This window comes from Trachypithecus francoisi, unplaced genomic scaffold (genome assembly GCF_009764315.1).
Source record: "Trachypithecus francoisi isolate TF-2019V2 unplaced genomic scaffold, Tfra_2.0 Lachesis_group5, whole genome shotgun sequence".
Classification (NCBI taxonomy): Eukaryota; Metazoa; Chordata; class Mammalia; order Primates; family Cercopithecidae; genus Trachypithecus; species Trachypithecus francoisi.
Window position 1 is genome coordinate 107,909,594 of NW_022681470.1, and position 19,074 is coordinate 107,928,667.

General features: G+C 42.4%; 2 protein-coding genes across 2 annotated transcripts in view; both read right to left on the reverse strand.

Annotated features, from left to right (window-relative positions):
- Positions 1-851: 851 nt before the first annotated feature.
- On the reverse strand, positions 852-4,101 carry OLFML3 (olfactomedin like 3). Its single transcript, XM_033196905.1, has 3 exons — positions 3,470-4,101; positions 2,485-2,770; positions 852-2,154 (listed from the first exon to the last, which is right to left on the reverse strand). The coding sequence occupies exons 1-3, from the start codon at positions 3,950-3,952 to the stop codon at positions 1,334-1,336; spliced, it is 1,590 nt and encodes a 529-aa protein (XP_033052796.1). The 5' UTR covers positions 3,953-4,101; the 3' UTR covers positions 852-1,333.
- A 5,188-nt stretch (positions 4,102-9,289) lies between these two features.
- The window catches only part of HIPK1 (homeodomain interacting protein kinase 1), a 44,764-nt gene continuing 34,979 nt past the window's right edge, over positions 9,290-19,074 (reverse strand). The window contains 6 exon segments of the mRNA XM_033198414.1: positions 9,290-10,146; positions 11,198-11,328; positions 12,958-13,199; positions 14,506-14,712; positions 15,204-15,386; positions 16,876-17,018. Coding sequence (XP_033054305.1) covers positions 9,658-10,146; positions 11,198-11,328; positions 12,958-13,199; positions 14,506-14,712; positions 15,204-15,386; positions 16,876-17,018 — 1,395 coding nt within the window. The 3' untranslated portion in view covers positions 9,290-9,657.

Consider the following 19,074-nt stretch of genomic DNA (forward strand, 5'->3'; position numbering starts at 1 on the left):
TGCAGAAATCAGCAGATTCCTGGAGGCTGGAGTCCAAAGCCCAAGCCCGGAGCCTTCCTCCTCCTCTCCCTTCTCCCTTCCCCAGATTACCCTCTGCAATCCAACACCAGAGGCCAGGGTATGGGCCAGAGAGGGTTAAGTTTCCAGAAGTCCTGATGGGTTCCGGCCAGGTTCAGGGCTGGAGTGGGTAGGTGAGGGTGATGAGGGTGGAGAGGAGGAAAGCAGGAATAGGCTGCGGACTGGGTAAGGCCAACATCTGGGACACGGTCACTGCCCCTCCCCCCTGCCCAAACCGCAGACGCTGTGGCAGCAGGAAAATCAGAGCAGTTTAGACCAAGAACGATTGTGCAACCTGGCCCTGCAGGAGTGCAACGCTGGAGGTGGGAGTGGAGAGGTCTGGGGTGCGGGGCAGAGTCCACTTTAGAGGAGAAACTTCAGTTCTTACTAAAAACACAGGCAGGCATTCAGGGCTCTGGTTTCCACCCTAGACTGCAATGCAACTAACATCCATTTTGTAGTTCAAAGTCCTCTGAGAATCGGAATTGGAAGCTCTGTCCTGGGCCCCAGTGTCTCACAGTCAGAGGCACGGTGCCACTGAGGTTCTGGGATGGCTGCTGTGGATTGGCTGCTGTGGATGGCAGTGGGTGTGGAAGGAGGCCTTTTGCCCAGCCTCCTAAAGTGGCGGGATTCTGCCGCTTCCCCCAGGCGCCTCACTGTAAACTCTTCCTCAGCAAAGGGAGCCCAGCCAAGTCCTTAATATGGCTCAAGGAGTGCGGATGGGTTGGGAGGGAGAAAATGGATGGTCAGGGGGACGTTTGATCTGAGGGCTACCCAAACAAACACAGGAGAGGAGTAGTGGATTTTCCTTTTAATGCAAAATGTTGCAATACAAAACAGTGTGGAGAAAGTCCTGTTCCTCAGGACACTGAAGGGAGGAGTGAGGAAGAGAGGGCAGAGCTGGACGTCTCCTCCTATTTCTCCCTCCCCAAGTCATTCTGAGGGCAAGAACACTGCTGCCTTCTCCTGGGGCCTGCCCCCATACAAGGTTAGCGCTCTGGGTCTGGGTCATCTTAGTCTGAAATTTGTCGACGTGGGGCAGGAGAGCAGGAGGGAACACTGAGGGTTTTGACTCTTTGAGCTCTACAAGGATTACTCAGGATCTGGAGTTCTGTATGAAACAAAGGAGCTGCAAGAATTTGATTGCCATTGGCTAAAAATGTAGAGGATTTGAGCCACAACTGGCCCACATTTGAAGAATGAGGAACAGGAAATTTAGTGGGGATATAATATAAATGTATGGGAGTAAGAAAGATGCAAAAACAAGGCTAGCTCCTCAAACCTCCTCCTCTTTCTTCCTCATCTCCAGCTTATAGACAATCTGGTAGCCATCATCCCAGGCATAGAGCTGGCGTTCTCGGGGATTATAGCGGAGGCTGGCATGGGCACCATATCTGCGGGGAAAATAAGGGAGTGCTGCCCGTTCAGGGGTCAGGGTGCCGCTGGCATCAAAGGAGCACTGGATGCGGGCCCGACTGGCAGGACGGGTGTTATAAACGACATAGAGGGTCCCACAGATGACAAAGGCAGCCTCAGCATTCTCTCTGGGACATGGTGTGTCCCACTGCTGCTCTGTGTCCAGTGTCTGTGGATCTAACTTGGCCAGACACAAGTGCCTGTCATCCTCTCGGGTGGCATAGACAGCCCAAAGACCTTCCTCGTCAGCTGCCAGGTCAATGTAGGTGTCTGCTGTCAGGCCGTATGGGGGAATCAACCCCTCTGCTGGGAATACTGAGCTGTCCACCACTGTCCGGTTTGCCAGGTGGAATTTGATGAGCTGCAAAGTGTTCTCCAGCTCACCACCCCCGCCAGGTCTTCCAGGAGGCCTCCGGGCAAAATAAAGAAAGCCACCGTATACCAGCTGCCCTGTGCCTACCCAGGGAAAGGGCACCCGGACTCGGGAAGCTTTCCGGGCAGCCATGGCAAGGGTGAAGTCACGCAGCCTTGGGAAGACAAAGGCTGTGTCATTCTGTGTCCCATCTAACACGTAGATCTTCTCTGTTTGCCCCAGTGGATCCTTGGTCCATAGACCAGCTGGGCCACCAAATCGCTTCAGAATCTTCATTGATCTCACTTGAGAGATTGTGTAGCCACAGTCTGATAAGAAAAGCACAGGAAAAGGAAATAGAGGCAAGAATTAGATGCCTCCAGCAGGAACTCCCCCAGGGTAGGCGATCTGGAGAATAGTGAGCATTTGCCCAGTGGATGCCTCCACTCTTAGGGAGAATTGAGAAAGAGCGGGTACCACAGCGGCCTGGATCCCCAGAACCTCTCCTTAATAGACCTGGCATTACAGAGGTTTCCCTGAAACAGATTCCAGAAGACAGAGCCACAATGGACTGGGACAAAGAGAAAAAAAGAGTAAGAAGCAAGGAAGGAAGAGTATCGGTTCTGAGAGATTTAGGGGCCTGCTTTCAGATCATTTACCTGTCACCATATCATACTTCTCATTTCTTCTTCCCTTGCCTCTGGTCCCAGGGCCTCCAGTCATCTTCTCATCTAACTCTACACAGGGCAGAGCTGGGTTCTGGGTCTCCAGATAGTCCACCTCCCGCTCCAGACGATCTACTCTCCCAGAGATGGTGTCAGCCTCAGTTCTGAGCGCCTCCCGCTCCTTCTCTGCCACCTCCAGCAGTGGCAGCATCTTGTTCTTGAAGTCCCGCAGCTCAGCAGCATGCCGACTACTCTGGTCCTGGCACTGGGCCAGCCGTTCCTGAAGGGATGGGGGATCAGGAGGGAGGCTGCAGGGTTACAACTCCCAGGCAGGGAGAGGCCCAACTCGGGAGTCAGGAATGGGAAAAAAAGAGAAAACTCAGCCAGGCTTCAATATCCCCTTCCATTCCTGCAGAAAAGGAAACCAGATGTGCAGAGGTGCTAAATGTGCAAAGAGCCTAGCTGAGATTCACCTAGGCCCCTACCCTGACTCCATGTCCTCCAGCCTATGTTCTCTGTGAGCAGTGCCACTGAGTCACCTGAGCCTCTAGGCAGGTCTAAGCGCATGAAGGTGTGAAGAGGTCTCTCTTCCCTTAGCAATTATCCTCTGGGAACTAAAATGCTACAGATCTCAACCTGTTAAAAAGACAGGAAATTATAGATTCCCTGGGAACCTCCAACTTCAACAGAATTATCAGCTCCTCCGGAGATGCAGCCCCACAATCTTGGTTCTCGTTTCCACTCTGCCCCCTTGTTCTATCTAATCCCAGAGTTAAAACGCAAAAATCTATTTGCTTTGGAATTGTTCTATGTGGGGAAAAGAGGAGGGCTTGTCATTCTGAAGGTCTTCTTATTATGGGAGAATTTTCTGTAGTCTTACAGAGCCCTTTCTTGTTATCCCCAGATCCCTAACAAACTGGTTGAACCAATAGACCTGGAATCCTTCTAGGCTGGGCTGGAAGAGAAAGGGGTCCCTCACCTCTAAAGCAGCTAGTCGGCGTTCCATGTACTCCACCAGGTGGTGCTGCTGTCCTTGAAGGGGTCCCGACCATGCTAAAAGGAAGAAGATGAGGAGAGGGGTGCTGGGCCCCATGGCAGCCGGGAGAGTGGTGCCAGAGTAGAAGGAACTTACAGTCGGCCTCTTCCCCTCAAGCCTGAGGGTTAGCTTTGGAGGCGGGGTGGGGGCGGTGCCTTCTCTCTTTCTGATCTCTGGGTCTCTCTCACTACTCTGGAATGCTTTCAGTCTCTTTACAATCCCCACCCCCTCCTTTCCGCCAGGATTGATCAAACACAGATGGCCCCATTGCACAGCAGCCAGAACCCTTAACCACCTCCCGCCTAGGCTGTAGGCTCCCCTGGAGGGGAAAGAGATGGAAACCCAAAGGCAGAGGCCTCTGGGCAGGCAAGCAGGGAAGCTAGCTGCAGGAAGCAGAGACCCCAGAGAAAACTCAGCGAACGCCATTCCTGTTTCAGGAAAGTTTCACCAGTGCTGACCTCTTAAGAAACTGACATCTTTCATTAATCCTTCCCTTCCCTGCAATGAGTGGGTTGTTTTCAGCCGTGTTCAGTAGAAGCTGGAAGCTGGGGAGGTGAGATTTGAGGGGAGGAAGCAGGAAAAAAAAGGCCCAAGTGGTCAAGCCCAACTTATTCTAAAGCTCATTGGCGCCACCTTGTGCTAGGCACCTAGTGTCATCTCTCATGATTAATATAGAAACTAAGGCTTAGACTTCACCCTACGAGGAAAATTTTCCACAAAAGCCAAATATATTGAATTTACAGGGGTTTTCACCACTAAAATGCAGATTTCCCCCAAGACTATCCAATTACTATTTTGGATAGGCTTGGATTGGCTATGCAAATATCTCTCTGATTTAGCCCAAGGAAGAAAATATAACTGAGATTAAAAAAAAAAAAAGAGGTCACTGAGTAGTAAATTAACTCTTGATTGTCTGGAAGTAAGGCTGACAGCAGCGCTGTTTTACATGGCTTTCCTTTGCTTGAAAGAGGCCAGGTATATTCTCTCACCAAAACTGAGGAGTGTTCAATGAGTTCACATTAATTTACTATACATTCATTTATTGCGGGGGGGGCAGAATCTGAAATATATATACATATATGTATGTTGTTGCAGTCTAAATCAGTGTACTCTGACCCCCTTACCACTGGGATAAAAGACTGTTGGTTATTTCTCTCGGTTGTGGTCCAAAAGGGTATTTCTGAGTGTTTCTCATTTCCATACCCCAACTAAGGCAGCAGGAGCATCCAAAATGAATTAATGGCCACCATAAGGTAGACATGGCCTGACACACAGGTCCAAAAAAAAAAAAAAATCAAATAGAGCATTTACTCAGAGACCTGCAGTCATTAATCCAAACAACCCCCTATTTCTTTATCGGGAGAAATTCTACTCACTTTAGAATCAAGAGAATCTGATCAGAGAGGTTCCTTCTCTAAAAAGGACCATGACTCTTAACAGTACAGCTTGAAAGGAGGGGAAAAATAGCAGCTTCCTGTGGTGACTCATCTTTTCATTCTGCTACTGCTATTTGGCAAAATATACTAGGAAACAAAGCTTAATTAGCCTGTCTCAGATATCTTCTACCTCTTTCAAAGGGTCAGATCCAGATGATGTGAAGTAAGGGCCCTGGACACTGCATTCTTGGGAAGTATTCCCTGCCAAACCCTATTCATTTCCAGTATGGAGATTTGTATGAAGAATGAAATTGTCTCTAGTACTCTACTGATGTTCAAATATAATATGCTTAGCCACTTTCAAAGACGTCATTTATTGATCCCCTTTATATCCTATAACAGAAGTCAAAAACAGCCACGATTCAGAAAATTTACCCATTTTATTGATGCATTACAATTGCTCTACATTTTACCATATTATGTAGAAAATACTGAAAATACAAGCTACTTTGTAAAACCAAAGACAAACATTGAATCCAAAGATAAACTATGTTTTACACAATGGACCCTTTTCCCATAGTTAGTATTAAATTTTAAATATCTATTTCTTTTGTTAAAATGATTATTTTACATACTCCCTAAGTACATCTGCATTACAAACATAGCTCAGTAATTCTCAGAAACTATCTGTTTCTAGAGGCTTGTTGTAAAAGAAAGCGCACAACCAAAAAAAGGGAGAAAGCAAAAAAAGTTTAAATCACACACAATAACTAGCATATCAAATACATTTAATAAAGTAGGAATTCCATTGCAATATCAAGGATTCAAAGCAGAAATACTAACATTACATATAATGTACATATAATGTACTGCTACATGTAGTGAGATTATTTTTCAAGCTGAATTGAAACCACACATTATATAAAGTTTAGCAACAAACAACCATGTAGACATGCTGCACCATCTATCAGTTTAAAAAAAAAAAATCAAAATAGGAAGCAGGCTCGGGCCACTCCTGTCACTGAGAGGCAATTTCATTTCCTATCCTAAAACAAACCATCTCAACTAGTGAATGTTTGCATAATAATGCTGAATAAAACACACATTACTGTGCTTGCCTGGCCAAGAGCAGTCAAGCTTAGCCCCTCTAGTGGAGGACAATGGATGAGCAATCACAAAAGCAGGCTCAGAATGGCCAGAACTGTTTGAAATGGAGTTCTTATTCCTGGGGTTGGTATTTCAGCTGAGCACTGAAAATAATATCACCTCCTGAGAGCTATTAAAAACTCTGGAGTGACCAAGTGTCCCTGTGAACCCAGAGTGGCTACACTGAACCCTTCCCCGCTTCTTCTCTCACCTGGAAAGGAAGAAGCTGGAAATGCAAGTTCGGAGAGAGGACTTAAAGCCTTAAGCTGGTTTGAGGTCAGGTCACTGTGACCCAGGCCAGCTGCTCACTAAATTCACTGGGCTTCCTCCCTTCCTGTCAGGGCCAACAATGTTAAGCCCCAGGGACAGAATCTAAAGCCACATTGAGCACATACATACACATTCAGCAGACACAGGTGGATTTCTATGTTGGAAAATCGGAAATGCCAGTTTGCAGACTAAGACTGAAAAATCTCTAAAGTTTTTAAAGCCACACACTGCTAGTCAAGTGATTAAGGTAACAATACAAGCTCTTGGTATTATCCTTTTCTGTGGAGTTTAGACTCCTATCTTAAGTGGTATCTGCTTATTGGACTGGGGGCAGGAATGTGGTTTGGTTTTGTTTCCTGCATCTCATTTCTTACAAAAACAACAAATCTTGTCCCTTATAGAAAAAAGGCAAGGAACAAAAAAATTTGTCCCTTAGAAACCAGACCTGTGTTCCAACAAGAAAATCAGAATGTGCTTGGCAAAAAGGAGACACAAAGATCACAGATGTTGACCAGAAAACTGTATGACACTAGTGACAGAAATTATATAAACTGCTTGGCTATCTTGACCAATATAGTGCTGAAAACACAACTCAATATAATGATTTTTAAAAATAAAGAAAACACAACATGTTCCTGGTAGGCTGTATTGACTACCTGCCCCATCTTGGAAGCCCTTACTCCTTACAATGAAGAAACTCCAAATACTTTGACAGCTCCTCGGTGTTCAACCTGGTACAGAGCTGGCTGACCAGGCTCCATGAAATCTCCCATCTCCATCCTGCACCTCCTTGACACCATCTCTATCTACATAGAACCAGTCCTAAAATTATATCTCAAATATATCATTTTCAATTCAGATGGAACACACCTGTATTTTAGGATTAACCTTCTTTCCCCAAATCCTTTATGGGCAGGAATGTCCCCATCCCCAGTACCTTCTACTTGACCCAGATCCATGCAGGAGCTGAGAGTACCAGGACAATTTCACAGCTTGAAGGGCCCCAAGACTCTACAAGCTGTTAAAAAAGAAACCTCAAAAGCCTCAATGACTCAACAGGCTTTGGTTCCTTCTCTATATTCTTCACCAGCTAAGAAACCTTTCTGTGAGCTCCTTGTCACCAGCGGCACCACAAAACTCCTCCTCATAGTGTGGGGACACGGTAAGCAATACAATAGGCTCTTTGGTATAAACTCATCTGTTATATGTTTTTTCAACAAGCAAATATTTTACTAGGAATGTCAACTATTTGCAGGAAGGACTGCCACATGGGAAAAGGAAAAAAAAAAAATTCATTCTAAAAGTGATTGCACATACTTTAAAAGAATGCATATTTAATATTGGCTTGACTCCTCTCACCTGCTTCCTGAATTCTCACAGAAGCAAGGTAGCAATGCACAGTGAGAGAGCCACATGGGGAAAATGCTTCTGTGAGAACTCAGCTGAGAATCCAAAATGGAAAGGGGTAGAGGTGGCGGTAAAGGAGAAAAGCTGCTGTTTTTATTTTTCAATGTTGGCAGGGAAACTGAGAACAATGCATTTACACAACACAGCTACTAATCCTGTTCTGATAAATCCCGTGAACAACTTAGGGTCCCCGGGGGCTTGCTGGTCCATCCTAAGGCAAGCTCACTGTAAACTCTATTAACCACTACATTATCATATAAGGCACTACAATAAGGGAAGGAGGGAGAAAAGGAAGGAAGAGACACACACTGAAAAACTCCTCACCAGACACACCTGTGCAAAACAATTCCAAGGGTCTCCTCTCCTTGCAGGCAATGCCCCTGCTCATTCAGCACTACAGTAATATGCTCTAATATAATTGCAATTAGTTCACATACATTCCAACAAGTATCAGTTCATTTTGGTTTAAATACAACGGAGACATCAATCCATCTCCCGGATAACACTGGAGGATCACATACACACTAAGTACACAATTCAAGTGTAATCACTACACATTTGATTACAAATAACATTTTGGGTTAGCAGGAAAAATTGCTTGTTATATTTTTCTAATCAATATGTACATATTTAATTATGTAAAATATTAAAACACCACCATTACAAAACTTCTAAAATATTTTTAAATTCAGTAATAAATTTTTAAAATATTTTTTGCAATTCCTACATGCACTTATTGTATAAGTCTTAATAAGAGAGCATTCAATTTGCTGCTGGCATACAAAGGAAGCTACTTTAAAGTATAAAAGCTATACACAAGAAATGTTCTTATCTGGTTTCAGGTTTTTTTAGCTTTCTCCCCAAACAAATCACATAAAACAGAAGGGAGAGATGAGCAAAACACAGAGGTGTAATATTGAAAATTCATACTAATCTTTAGGCAAAGCTCATCAGTGCCAGTATCTCATAATAGACAGAGATTTTGCATATAATAAAACAACCACCACCATATAATAATAACCACCTTAATGGCTTTTACAATAAAAAAATTTAAGCTGAATCAGAGAGAGAAAGACTTTTAAAAAATAATTTAAAAAAGAATTCATGGTGCTTCATTTAAAAAGAATACTTGGTGTTTTCACACAGATATGGATTCTCTCACATTAAGTTACCAGCAAATGGTGAGCTGCCTTTTAAACACTACTTTATAACACACACAGGAGCAATTGAGAGAATCCCAATAGTAACATAGAGTAATACGTAACCAGTTTTGCAAAAATAACAATTACCCATTAAGTATAATATGACATTAAAACAAAACTGAAACTCTGTAAGTTTAAATGTCCAATAAACAAAGATGAGATTTTGAGGAGAAATGCCTGATAGTAAAAATACAGACTTGTTGTGTAAGCTGCTTTTAAAATAAAATAGGCAAGTAAGTCTGAGTTTATAAACAAAAAGTAATGATTTTTCTTTTCTTGTCATCAGATTTCAACTCCTTCTATCAGCATTTTTCCTGACCAGCAATCACAATAACACAAAACGAAATAAAGAGGGGCTTCACTTGTTTTTAAAAGCATTTATAGAAATCAAGTCAGAGAGACAAAATATTTTTCAGAGGGTAACTTCACAACAATCTCTCTTCCTTGGTAACTGCAGAAGATGGGCATCTGAACTCTTCCAAGTACCAAAATTGCTGTCACAAAAATAAAGAATTTAAAAATAGGGCAAACTTTGGGAGACTACAACAATGCAGTCAACACTGAGACAGGTTCCCCCAGAGAAAAACTTTCTGCTTCAGTGGGCCCCTGCAGAACAAGTTGCTGGCTAAGAAGTTTCAAGAGGGTAAAGGAGGATCTCACCATAGCCCAATATTAAGAACTCAGGGCCAGGAGAAGGTAGCCATGACTCCTCCTCCCTCATGCTCACCAACTATAAGTAGGAATACTGGCTGATCTTGGTAGGACTCAGCGGGTATCCAGTGTAAATTGTTGAGCCTCGGGAAGACCCAATGTAGGATTGGGTGGCAAACTGGTGTTGGTACTGAGCAGGGGCCACGCTGGCAGAAGTGAGGAGGCTGGGCCCAACACTGACAGGGACCTGGTGCACCAAAGTGCTAGGGTGAGTGGTATAGGCTGCAGCATGCCTTGAGGAACCCTGTGGGGAGAAAAGATGAGCAATGGAGCTGGTTGAGCCCAGTGCAGCAGCAGAAGTGGGGGCAGCATACGTATACAGATGAGCCTGGCTTGGCAGGTGAGCAGGCGCTGGGGCAAGGTGTGGGTGCCCCGTAGAGTGTAGCGGGCTGCCATGCTGGAAGGTGTAGGGGGCTTGGGAGAGAGGGGCCACAAACGCCTGCTGCCTGCGGGGGGCTGGGTTGCTGCTTCTCTCCTGTGAGGTTGGAGCCGCCGATGACTGCTGGTTCTGGAAGAAAGAAGGAAGTGAGGAATCTTGAGGTCACTCTGGTTCAGGGCACGAAAGGCCAAGTTAAGAGCTCAGGTCCTGACTTGTACTGTTTCCAAATGGGTATAGCACATAATCTCCCAGACTGGCATTGAATGCTGTCAGAAATCAGCCACCCCTCCTTCTGCCTCTTAGCAAGATAGATCCTAACCTGGCTCAGGTAGCAGCAGTTTGCTTGTAAGTATGACAGGAAGAGGGAGAATCAAGAGACCACAGGATTCCCCACTCCTGCAATTTAATAACTGGTGACTCAACTCACCCTATTCTGGCATCAGTAAATTTGAATTTTTCCTAACCTTTATTTCTTACCATTGCTTTCTTTTATTCTTCTCTAAGTTCTTCATACCCCTCTTGAAATGTGGAGCCTAAAATACATACACTAACTCAAACTTACATTTTCACTTGCATGTGCTCTCTCTCACACACCCTCATATTGAACTTTCTCACTACTGGTGGACATCATACAAGCACTCGAATTTTAGCCTCTAAGAATGAACACAAATAAGGTAATGAGAGAAATAGAAGGGTGGGTTGGGGCAGGGGGTGTTCGGAGAGTGGGGAAGTCCCAAATCCCAGACTTCTAGCAACAAGCAGGACCTAGAACCAGTTGAATTTGGTGGCCAGTGAGCTTTTCAGTCTCTTGACTCAAGTAAACAAGGTAAGGATCAGCTTACTTACGGCCTGGGGGATAAAGAGAATCTGATCTCAAAGCATATGCCTATCACAGACATGGTTAAACTTCCCAGGCTCTTTCTAAATCCCAGACGTTTCTCTAACCTTCCAGGGTAGACTTAGGGAGGTTTGATGGAAAACCTAGAATGTACATCCTGAACACAAAGAGTGAATGATGAGATGCAGCACATGCGGTACGACGTAAGCCATAGAACACAAAATTATTTGACACAAAAGGGGCTTCATTTGGCTTTATTCAGCATCCAGCCAGAAGCAGGATTCTCCAGAAAGTAACAACAGTGCAGGGCCCAAAGAGAAGGCAGTAGCCCGTAGCGCTTACCTGGCTAAGGTTGAGTGGCTGTGCTGCACCGGTCCCCCCACGTTGAGCTCGATACCCTGTGGGGGTGATACAGCATCCAGATGACTGCCCACTCACTGAAGCTACTGGCTTGGTCTTATTGCTCAGGAGACCTAAAAAAGCATCAGGCTTAATAGTTATGAGTAGACATCACTGAGCTAACCTCAGATGGCATCATATTAATTAGTCCACATTTGTATGTAGTTTGCAAGCATTAAGGTCTCATGTATGTCTTACTTCCTCAATTCTATTTACCCCAGAAGAAAATAACCTGTATCACCCATTTCTTTTCTGTCTTGGCACAAATCTCCACATAGGAGATTTGTTCACTTAAATCAATATTATAAATAATATAACTATAATCTCTTTGTTACATACAAGGAAGCACTGGAAATACAAATATGCTAAGACACCATCCCTCTCTCTAAGAGTTTATAGTTTTATGTAGGAAGAGATTAAACAAGCACAGAAATGACAATATGAAGCTGAGAAAGCTATTGGTAATTCTTAGGATATTAAAGTGTCAAGAGGGTTTAAAAGAAGGCAAAATTATATCTCGGGCACTTACTGTCTTCAAATTCTAAGAAATTACAGGACAGCTAAATGTGAAATTTTGCTTGTTTCTGTGTTCCCATTAGGAAAACCAGAGCATCCATCAGTGTTTCATGTGATAGCCTATATTCTCTGGACCCAAGAGCGCATGGAGGTCCTAATAATTCTGTTCAGTAGCCTGGCATCAGGAAGCTTTCTCCCTTGTCTGCAATGGGACAACTGTCTACTTCTGAAAAGAATCACACAGAGGCGTAACACAATACCCTCAAATTATAACCCTGTTTACGTCTATGGCAGTAAGATAATACATAATAAAACATAATTTTTACAGGTATGGCCCAGGTTTATGTTGATACCTTAACTTCACCAACCCGTTTCTTGGTATGAAGTTGTCACTGAAAAGCAGCTGCCTTGACAAGACTACATTGCCTGGGCTCACTTGCATCTAGGTGGAGCCATGTGAGAAGTATTCACTATTTCCACTTATTTCCAGGCTAAAGAGATTAAACCATGTGTGTGCCTCCTTCAAACTTTCTCCTTCTGACTGGATGCTCAGGAATCAAACACTTGTACCAAGAAGTTATATGAGAGAGAAGTAAAATTCTACTATGTTATGCTACAAAAATCTAGGATTTGTTACTGCAGCTACTATTACCCAACTAACACAATAACTGAACTAGGGAGCCTAAGTCCAGTATGTATCAGAGCAAAGAAGAGGGAAGTCATTGGGTTGGTAATAGAACCAACAAAAGCATCACTGCTATGACACTGGGTGAGAAAAAAAATCTAAAGAATATAACTGTTTTCCAAAACACTTTTGTAGTCATTTTCAGTATTATCAAGTCCTGTCTACATCTCGATTGCCAAATTCAAATCATCTATGGCAAACCTAACTGCCTAATACTTCTGGCAATATCACACGTCTTGTCTGCTTTCTCCTATCAGCATTGAATGTGTTTCTGAGACTACAATCTCATTTGTGCATTAATCCAAGCAAAATAAACACAGGAAGATAAAGTGATGGCCAAAAATAATTTCACATTGTGCAGGGAACTGATTTCTGAATTAAGGACTCTTTAAGAATGTCTAAACCACTGGTCTCTACCACTGACGTAAGTGGATTATGGCAAAATATTTAAGCATACACACATCAAAGGATAATTCAACTCAAGTTGTGAAGATACACTTACCTGAGGCCTGGGTTGCTACAGTGCAGTCACCAAGCTGAGTTTTCAGTGGAGGCACAATGATGGTGCGGGTGCCAGTGCCATCTGCCACAACTCTGCCAGGCCCCTCCAAAACGGGTCCACTATTGCCTCGGAGAGCACTCAGGGTATCAGTGGAATAAGGGCTGCTCAAAGAAGAGTCAGAGTCTGGAGAATCATTGACAGTGACATAACTGATGACATTAGACCTTGGCTTCAGGCTAGAGCTGAGGAAAAGAAAAATACATGAAAATTGAATTGTTCTTTTTTGTGTGTGTGACAGGGTCTTGTTCTGTCACCCAGGCTGGAGTGCAGTGGAGTGATCACAGTTTGCTGCAACCTCAACCTCCTGGGCTCAAGCTATCCTCCCATCTTAGCCTCCCGAGTAGCTGGGACTACAGGTGTGTACCACCATGCCCAACTGTTTTTATCTTTTGTAGTGATGAGATCCCACAATGTTTCCCAGGCTGGTCACAAATTCCTGGGCTCAAGTGACTTCCTGCTTTGGCCTCCCAAAGTGCTAGGATTACAGGCATGCGCCACCATACCGAGCTTCAATTGCCCTTTTAAGCAATGTTTCTTAGATGATCTGTCTCTGGTTCTCCCATGATAACAATGATGATAAAGATGGTAATAATAAAGGTAATATTAGCAGCAGTTAACTTCTGAGTACTTACGTATCAAGCACTACTCTCATGCTCTACATACATCTCACTGAATCCTTACAACAATCCTATGAAGTAGGTACTATTAACACCATTTTGCAGATGAGGGAACTAAAGAATAGGGAGATGAGGAACTTGCCCAGGGTCACACAAGAAGTGATGAGTGGTGAAGACAGGATTCAGACACAGGACAGAATGACTTCAGAGTCCACACCTCTAACACCTCCTGTATATTGCTTCTACCATCTTACAATTGGTCCTTTTGAACTAACAGGCTCTAAATTCATTCGAAATTTTCTCTTCCAAGTTCACTTAAACTTCATTTACGTATGACTCTGTAAAGTCTCCTAAGTTACTTTCATGTGTGAATCCTACCTTCTCAGGTAAAAGCAAGAGGTCATTCCCTCTTCTGTATGTCCAACACCAAAAGCCCCATCGAAGGCTATGCTTCCAAAATACCTTTTTCTTCGGCCCTTTTTTTGGGGTGGGGGTGGAAGGGGATGCAGTCTTGCTCTGTCACTCAGGCTGGAGTACAGTGGCACGATCTCAGCTCACTGAAACCTCTGCCTCCTGGGTTCAAGTGATTCTCCTGCCTCAGCCTCCCTAGTAGCTGGGATACAAACATGTGCTACCACGCTCTGCTAATTTTTGTATGTTGAGTAGAGACAGGGTGTTGCCATGTTGGCCAGGCTGGTCTTGAACTCCTGACCTCCGGTGATCTTCTGGCCTCAAGCTCCCAAAGTGCTGGGATTACAGGCGTGAGCCACCGTGCCCTGCTGGTCCTTTCTTTCACAGGCCAAACTGGGCCCACTTGCCTGAAGCCAACAGTCTAAGACCAACAGAGCCAGGAACCATTCACTTATCTTACCTACTGGGCTTGTATTTGTTGTCCTCTTCCTCATCAGTGTCACTTCGGATAGTGATGACACTCACAGGAGGGCTGGGAGTATCTGGAATGATGATGGGCTGATGCTGATCCTGGACAGGGACTAAGGAATTATAAGAAGATGTGGTGCGAAGGGGACTGCTCCCAACCAGAGAATAGACTTGGGAAGGCAGAACATCTAGAGAGGACCTGTAGGAAAAGTTCACATGGAAAGATGATTCAGTCCTTGGCCTTCCAAATTGTACATCATTTCCCCAGACTGCTTTCCAATTTACTCATTGATTCCTTTTTACATAATCATTAAGCAAATACATTTAACTATACAAGTTCCAATGAAAATAAGCACCATGCTGGCAAGAGTTTCCAGGGACAAGAACACCAAAATACAAAAGACATTTTACTTTTATGAGTCCTTTATCCCAGGACTAAATTTCGCTCTGTAAAGTAAAATAAAAACATCATAAAATGCCCCAGATTCAAAGTGGCAGCAGAGAGAAAGGACCATCATAACCAGGACACACCTGGTGTACAAGTGCAGATGAAATGATTTGCTCTTCCTCAATTTGGCAGTGACTTGCTGCTTCATATCTATATGATATGTCTATAAAATATTCCAAATGCAAGGCAACATATCTCTCAAATTGGCACAGTTTTAACTATCAGCTGTAACACAGACTCACTTGGAAGAGACTGGAGCTGACTGCTTATTCTTCTTCGAAGGGAGGGAACTGGATTGCTGTTGTCTGACAACATGGGCAACACCAACATTCAGAGGCTGAGCAGTGGCCAATGTCACATGGTTAGTCAGCAAGGATGGCTGCTGCATGATAGTGCTGTACTGGTTGCCATGAGAGTGGGCATTCCTGTACCAACAGAAAGAAAGAGAGAAAGTGAATTCCAAAACCACTGAAGAATCAGGACCAAACAGACATCAAAAGCAATTAGCCAAAATGCAGCTGCATTTTATTTTTTTAAAGTTGAGTACCTACCATCTGATAAGGGATTAATAACCAGAATATGTAAGCAGCTCAAACAACTCTATGGAAAAAAAAAATCTAATAATACGATCAAAAAATGGGCAAAATATTTGAATAGACATTTTCCAAAAGATGGCTTACAAATGACAAACAGGCATATGAAAAGGTGCTCAACATCTCTGATCTCTGATCATTAGAGAAATGCAGATCAAAACTGCAATAAGATATTATCTCACCCCAGTTAAAATGGCTTATATCCAAACGACAAGCAATAATAAACGCTGCCAAGGATATGGAGAAAAGGGAACAACTGTACACAGTAGGAATGTTAAGTTAGTACAACTATTATGAAGAACAGTTTGGAGGCTCCTGTAAAAACTAAAAATTGAGCTACCATACGATCCAGCAATCCCACTGCTGGGTATATACCCAAAAGAAAGGAAATAAGTATATCAAAGAGATATCTGCACTCCTATGTTGTAGCACTGTTCACAGTAAGATTTGGAAGAAGCCTAAGTGTCCATCAACAGATGAATGGATAAAGAAAATGTGGTACATATACACAATGGAGTACTATTCAGCCACAAAAAGAATGAGATCCTGTCATTTGCAACAACATGGATGGAACTCAAGTTCATTATGTTAAGTGAAATAAACCAGACACAGAAAGACAAACCACATGTTCTCACTTATTTATGGGATCTAAAAATCAAAACAATTTAATTCATGGACATAGAGAGTAGGATGGTTACCAGAGGCTGGTAAGAGTAGTGGAGGGTTAGTGAGGAGGTAGGGATGGTTAATGGGCACAAAAAAAAAAAAATAAGACCTACTATTTGACAGCACAATAGGTGACTACAGTCAGTAGTAACTTAATTGTACATTTTAAAATGACTTAAAGAGTGTAACTGGATTGTTTGTAACTCAAAGGATAAACGCTTGAGGGGATGGACACCCCATTCTCCATGATGTGCTTATTTCACATTGCATGCCTGTGTCAAAATATCTCATGTACCCCATAAACATACATACCTACTATGTAACCATAAACATTAAAAAAAAGAAAAAAGGATTTTCATTATAAAAAATAAAGTTGGGGACCTAGATTATCAGGCTTTAGGATCTCACTGTATGGTTTCTAATCACTTAAGACTCTCTTTAAAAAATCTAGAAGAAATGATTCTTAAGAACCTATTGCTTTCCTATATTCAAAGTTTTCTTATAACACCATCTCCTAGCCTGATATGGGTTCTTAAAGGATTCCAACAGAGTCAAATTTTCCTTTATTTTCTTACTAGTCTCTCCTTATTATCAAGTGCTCCCACCCTATGGGATCTGCTCTTACAAATCTCCCAGAGTAACACAGAACACTTGCCTCCAGTCGGCTAGCTGCTGGCCACTCCCCATGGCCTCTGGAATCATTGCTGTGGGCTGCACAGAGTTGTGTAGAGCTACCCCAGGCAACTGTTGCCAAGTTGAAGGCAGGAGAATTTGCTGAGTCCCTCCAGGCCACGCCTGCTGTAAGGAAACACACACAAAAAACATACAGACTTGATTCATTCTTGGCTTTTTCTTCTGTTTTTTTAAAGAAAGAAAAATTCATATCTTAAAAGAAGTTGTTTGTAGATTGTTAACTTGCAGAGATTAAAAAAGAAAGGTCAGAGGGGCTCAAAGCTACAAGTCTTATGAATGGGGAAAGAAAACATACTGCTTTCTTTCACCCACCCCCATAACCTGACCACCCTGGTATTAAAGAAAAGAAGATCCCTGCGGTTAAGAGCTCCTATTATACTGTAGAGAAAAGGAGTCTGAAGGTTCAGAGATAAGAGCTGGTTAAATGCTGGAGTTTCATTTTTGCAAAAATTCTAAAATATATCCCTAGAAAGAGTTAAGAGGACTCCCTGGAGATTAAAAATTTTTTAATCTGACTGCCAATCAGATAAGATATCAGATCAATTCAACCCATAAAACAAAGGGCAGAGCTGTTCCCTTTTTTCAAAGGGTAGTACTTGGAAAATGGAGCCAGATGTGGATGACCAAAGGCCTAATCCTTTTGGGAAAAAAAATCTTACGCCAGCAAGAAAAAGCTAACTTCATCATTTATAGCCACATAATAGAATGTCAAAATAAAGTTAGAAGTAAGATGTTTGTGAAATAGATGCAGAAAGCATCATACTTTGTTTCTAATAGTTACCTAAAATATGTTTTTATGTATCCTTTGCAGGAATATTTCCACATAAAAACTAATCACTACAAGAAAATGTATGATTTCTAGTTTTTAAAAAGCCATGTCACTTGCAATAAACTGAGCAACAAATGTTTTCTGTACTTCTTCCTCACAGAAATTCTGGCATTTTTTGAAAAAAAAAATGGAAACAGATTTGGAAGTTTCCTTTTTAAACTTGAATTTTGCAGTACGATTACCTACAATGCCTGGGTACATATGGTTCTGTTTCTTGAATTTCAAATTGCAAGGCCATCAACACACTGTTTTAAAAATATTTCTGCAAGTAACAGATCCACTCGTTACAAATACTGGTTCCAAACAAGAAGCCTTCAAAGCAGAGAAACTGCAAACACGTCTGCTACCATAAGCAGAATTTAAAACAAAACAAAACAAAACAAAAAATAAAAGAAGTATGTTAAGTCACACCATGCGTCTTTCCATAAGCCAACACCTGCACAAGACAAAGCATGTAGTTTAATACAAAGCAAGAAATAACATTCCAACGTGAGGCAGAAATCTGGCGTTCCAAGCGACGAACTGTTTTGACAGAGGAAGAACAAAAATATGCAAAGCTTAGCAAATGGCTAGTGCAAACTTAAGAGAAGCAGCAAAGGAGAAGTGTCAACTAGCATTCCAACCTCGAAACTACAGATGAGTGAGTTAAAACCAGCGGCTTGGATCAATCGAGTTGGAAATATACCTGACTCCCTCACACTCAGGTTTTATGCTCACAAGAAAATTAATCTGGAAGTGACAAAGACTTTTAAACTGAAAACCAAATTCCAACCAAAGTATGTTTCTGGAAGTGTTTTCACTCACATGAATACTTAAGAAACAACAAAAGAAATTAAAGCAACTTTGAAAACAGAGAAATAACAGGATTCAATAGTGCCTTTCAGGTTTTTGGATGCTTACCTAATTTTAAATTTCAAATGATAAAATGCTGGATATCCAATAAACAATTCTAACTCCCCAAATAAACCAAAACACATCCAAAAAATCACTCTTAAGGTTACAAATCCTGAAACACACCTCAAAGTCTTGTTTTTTTCTATCTCTAAGTCCAATACTACAACTGCAGCTATATTAAGTAACTATTCCCCATGACTTTTAATAACAAAGATATTGTATTTGCATATGTATTTGCATAGTTTGTTGGCCATACTTTCAACGTTTGTATAAAAACCTATTTGTAAAATAATTAATTCCTCCCAAAACTCCTAAAAATGTGTTCACTTTGAATTTCAACCAACAATATGACCTCCAATATGATATACATTCTAAAGGGAATATCTTTAAATGTAAGATATAAGCTGCCACTGATCCTGAGTGGCAAAAAGAGCTATC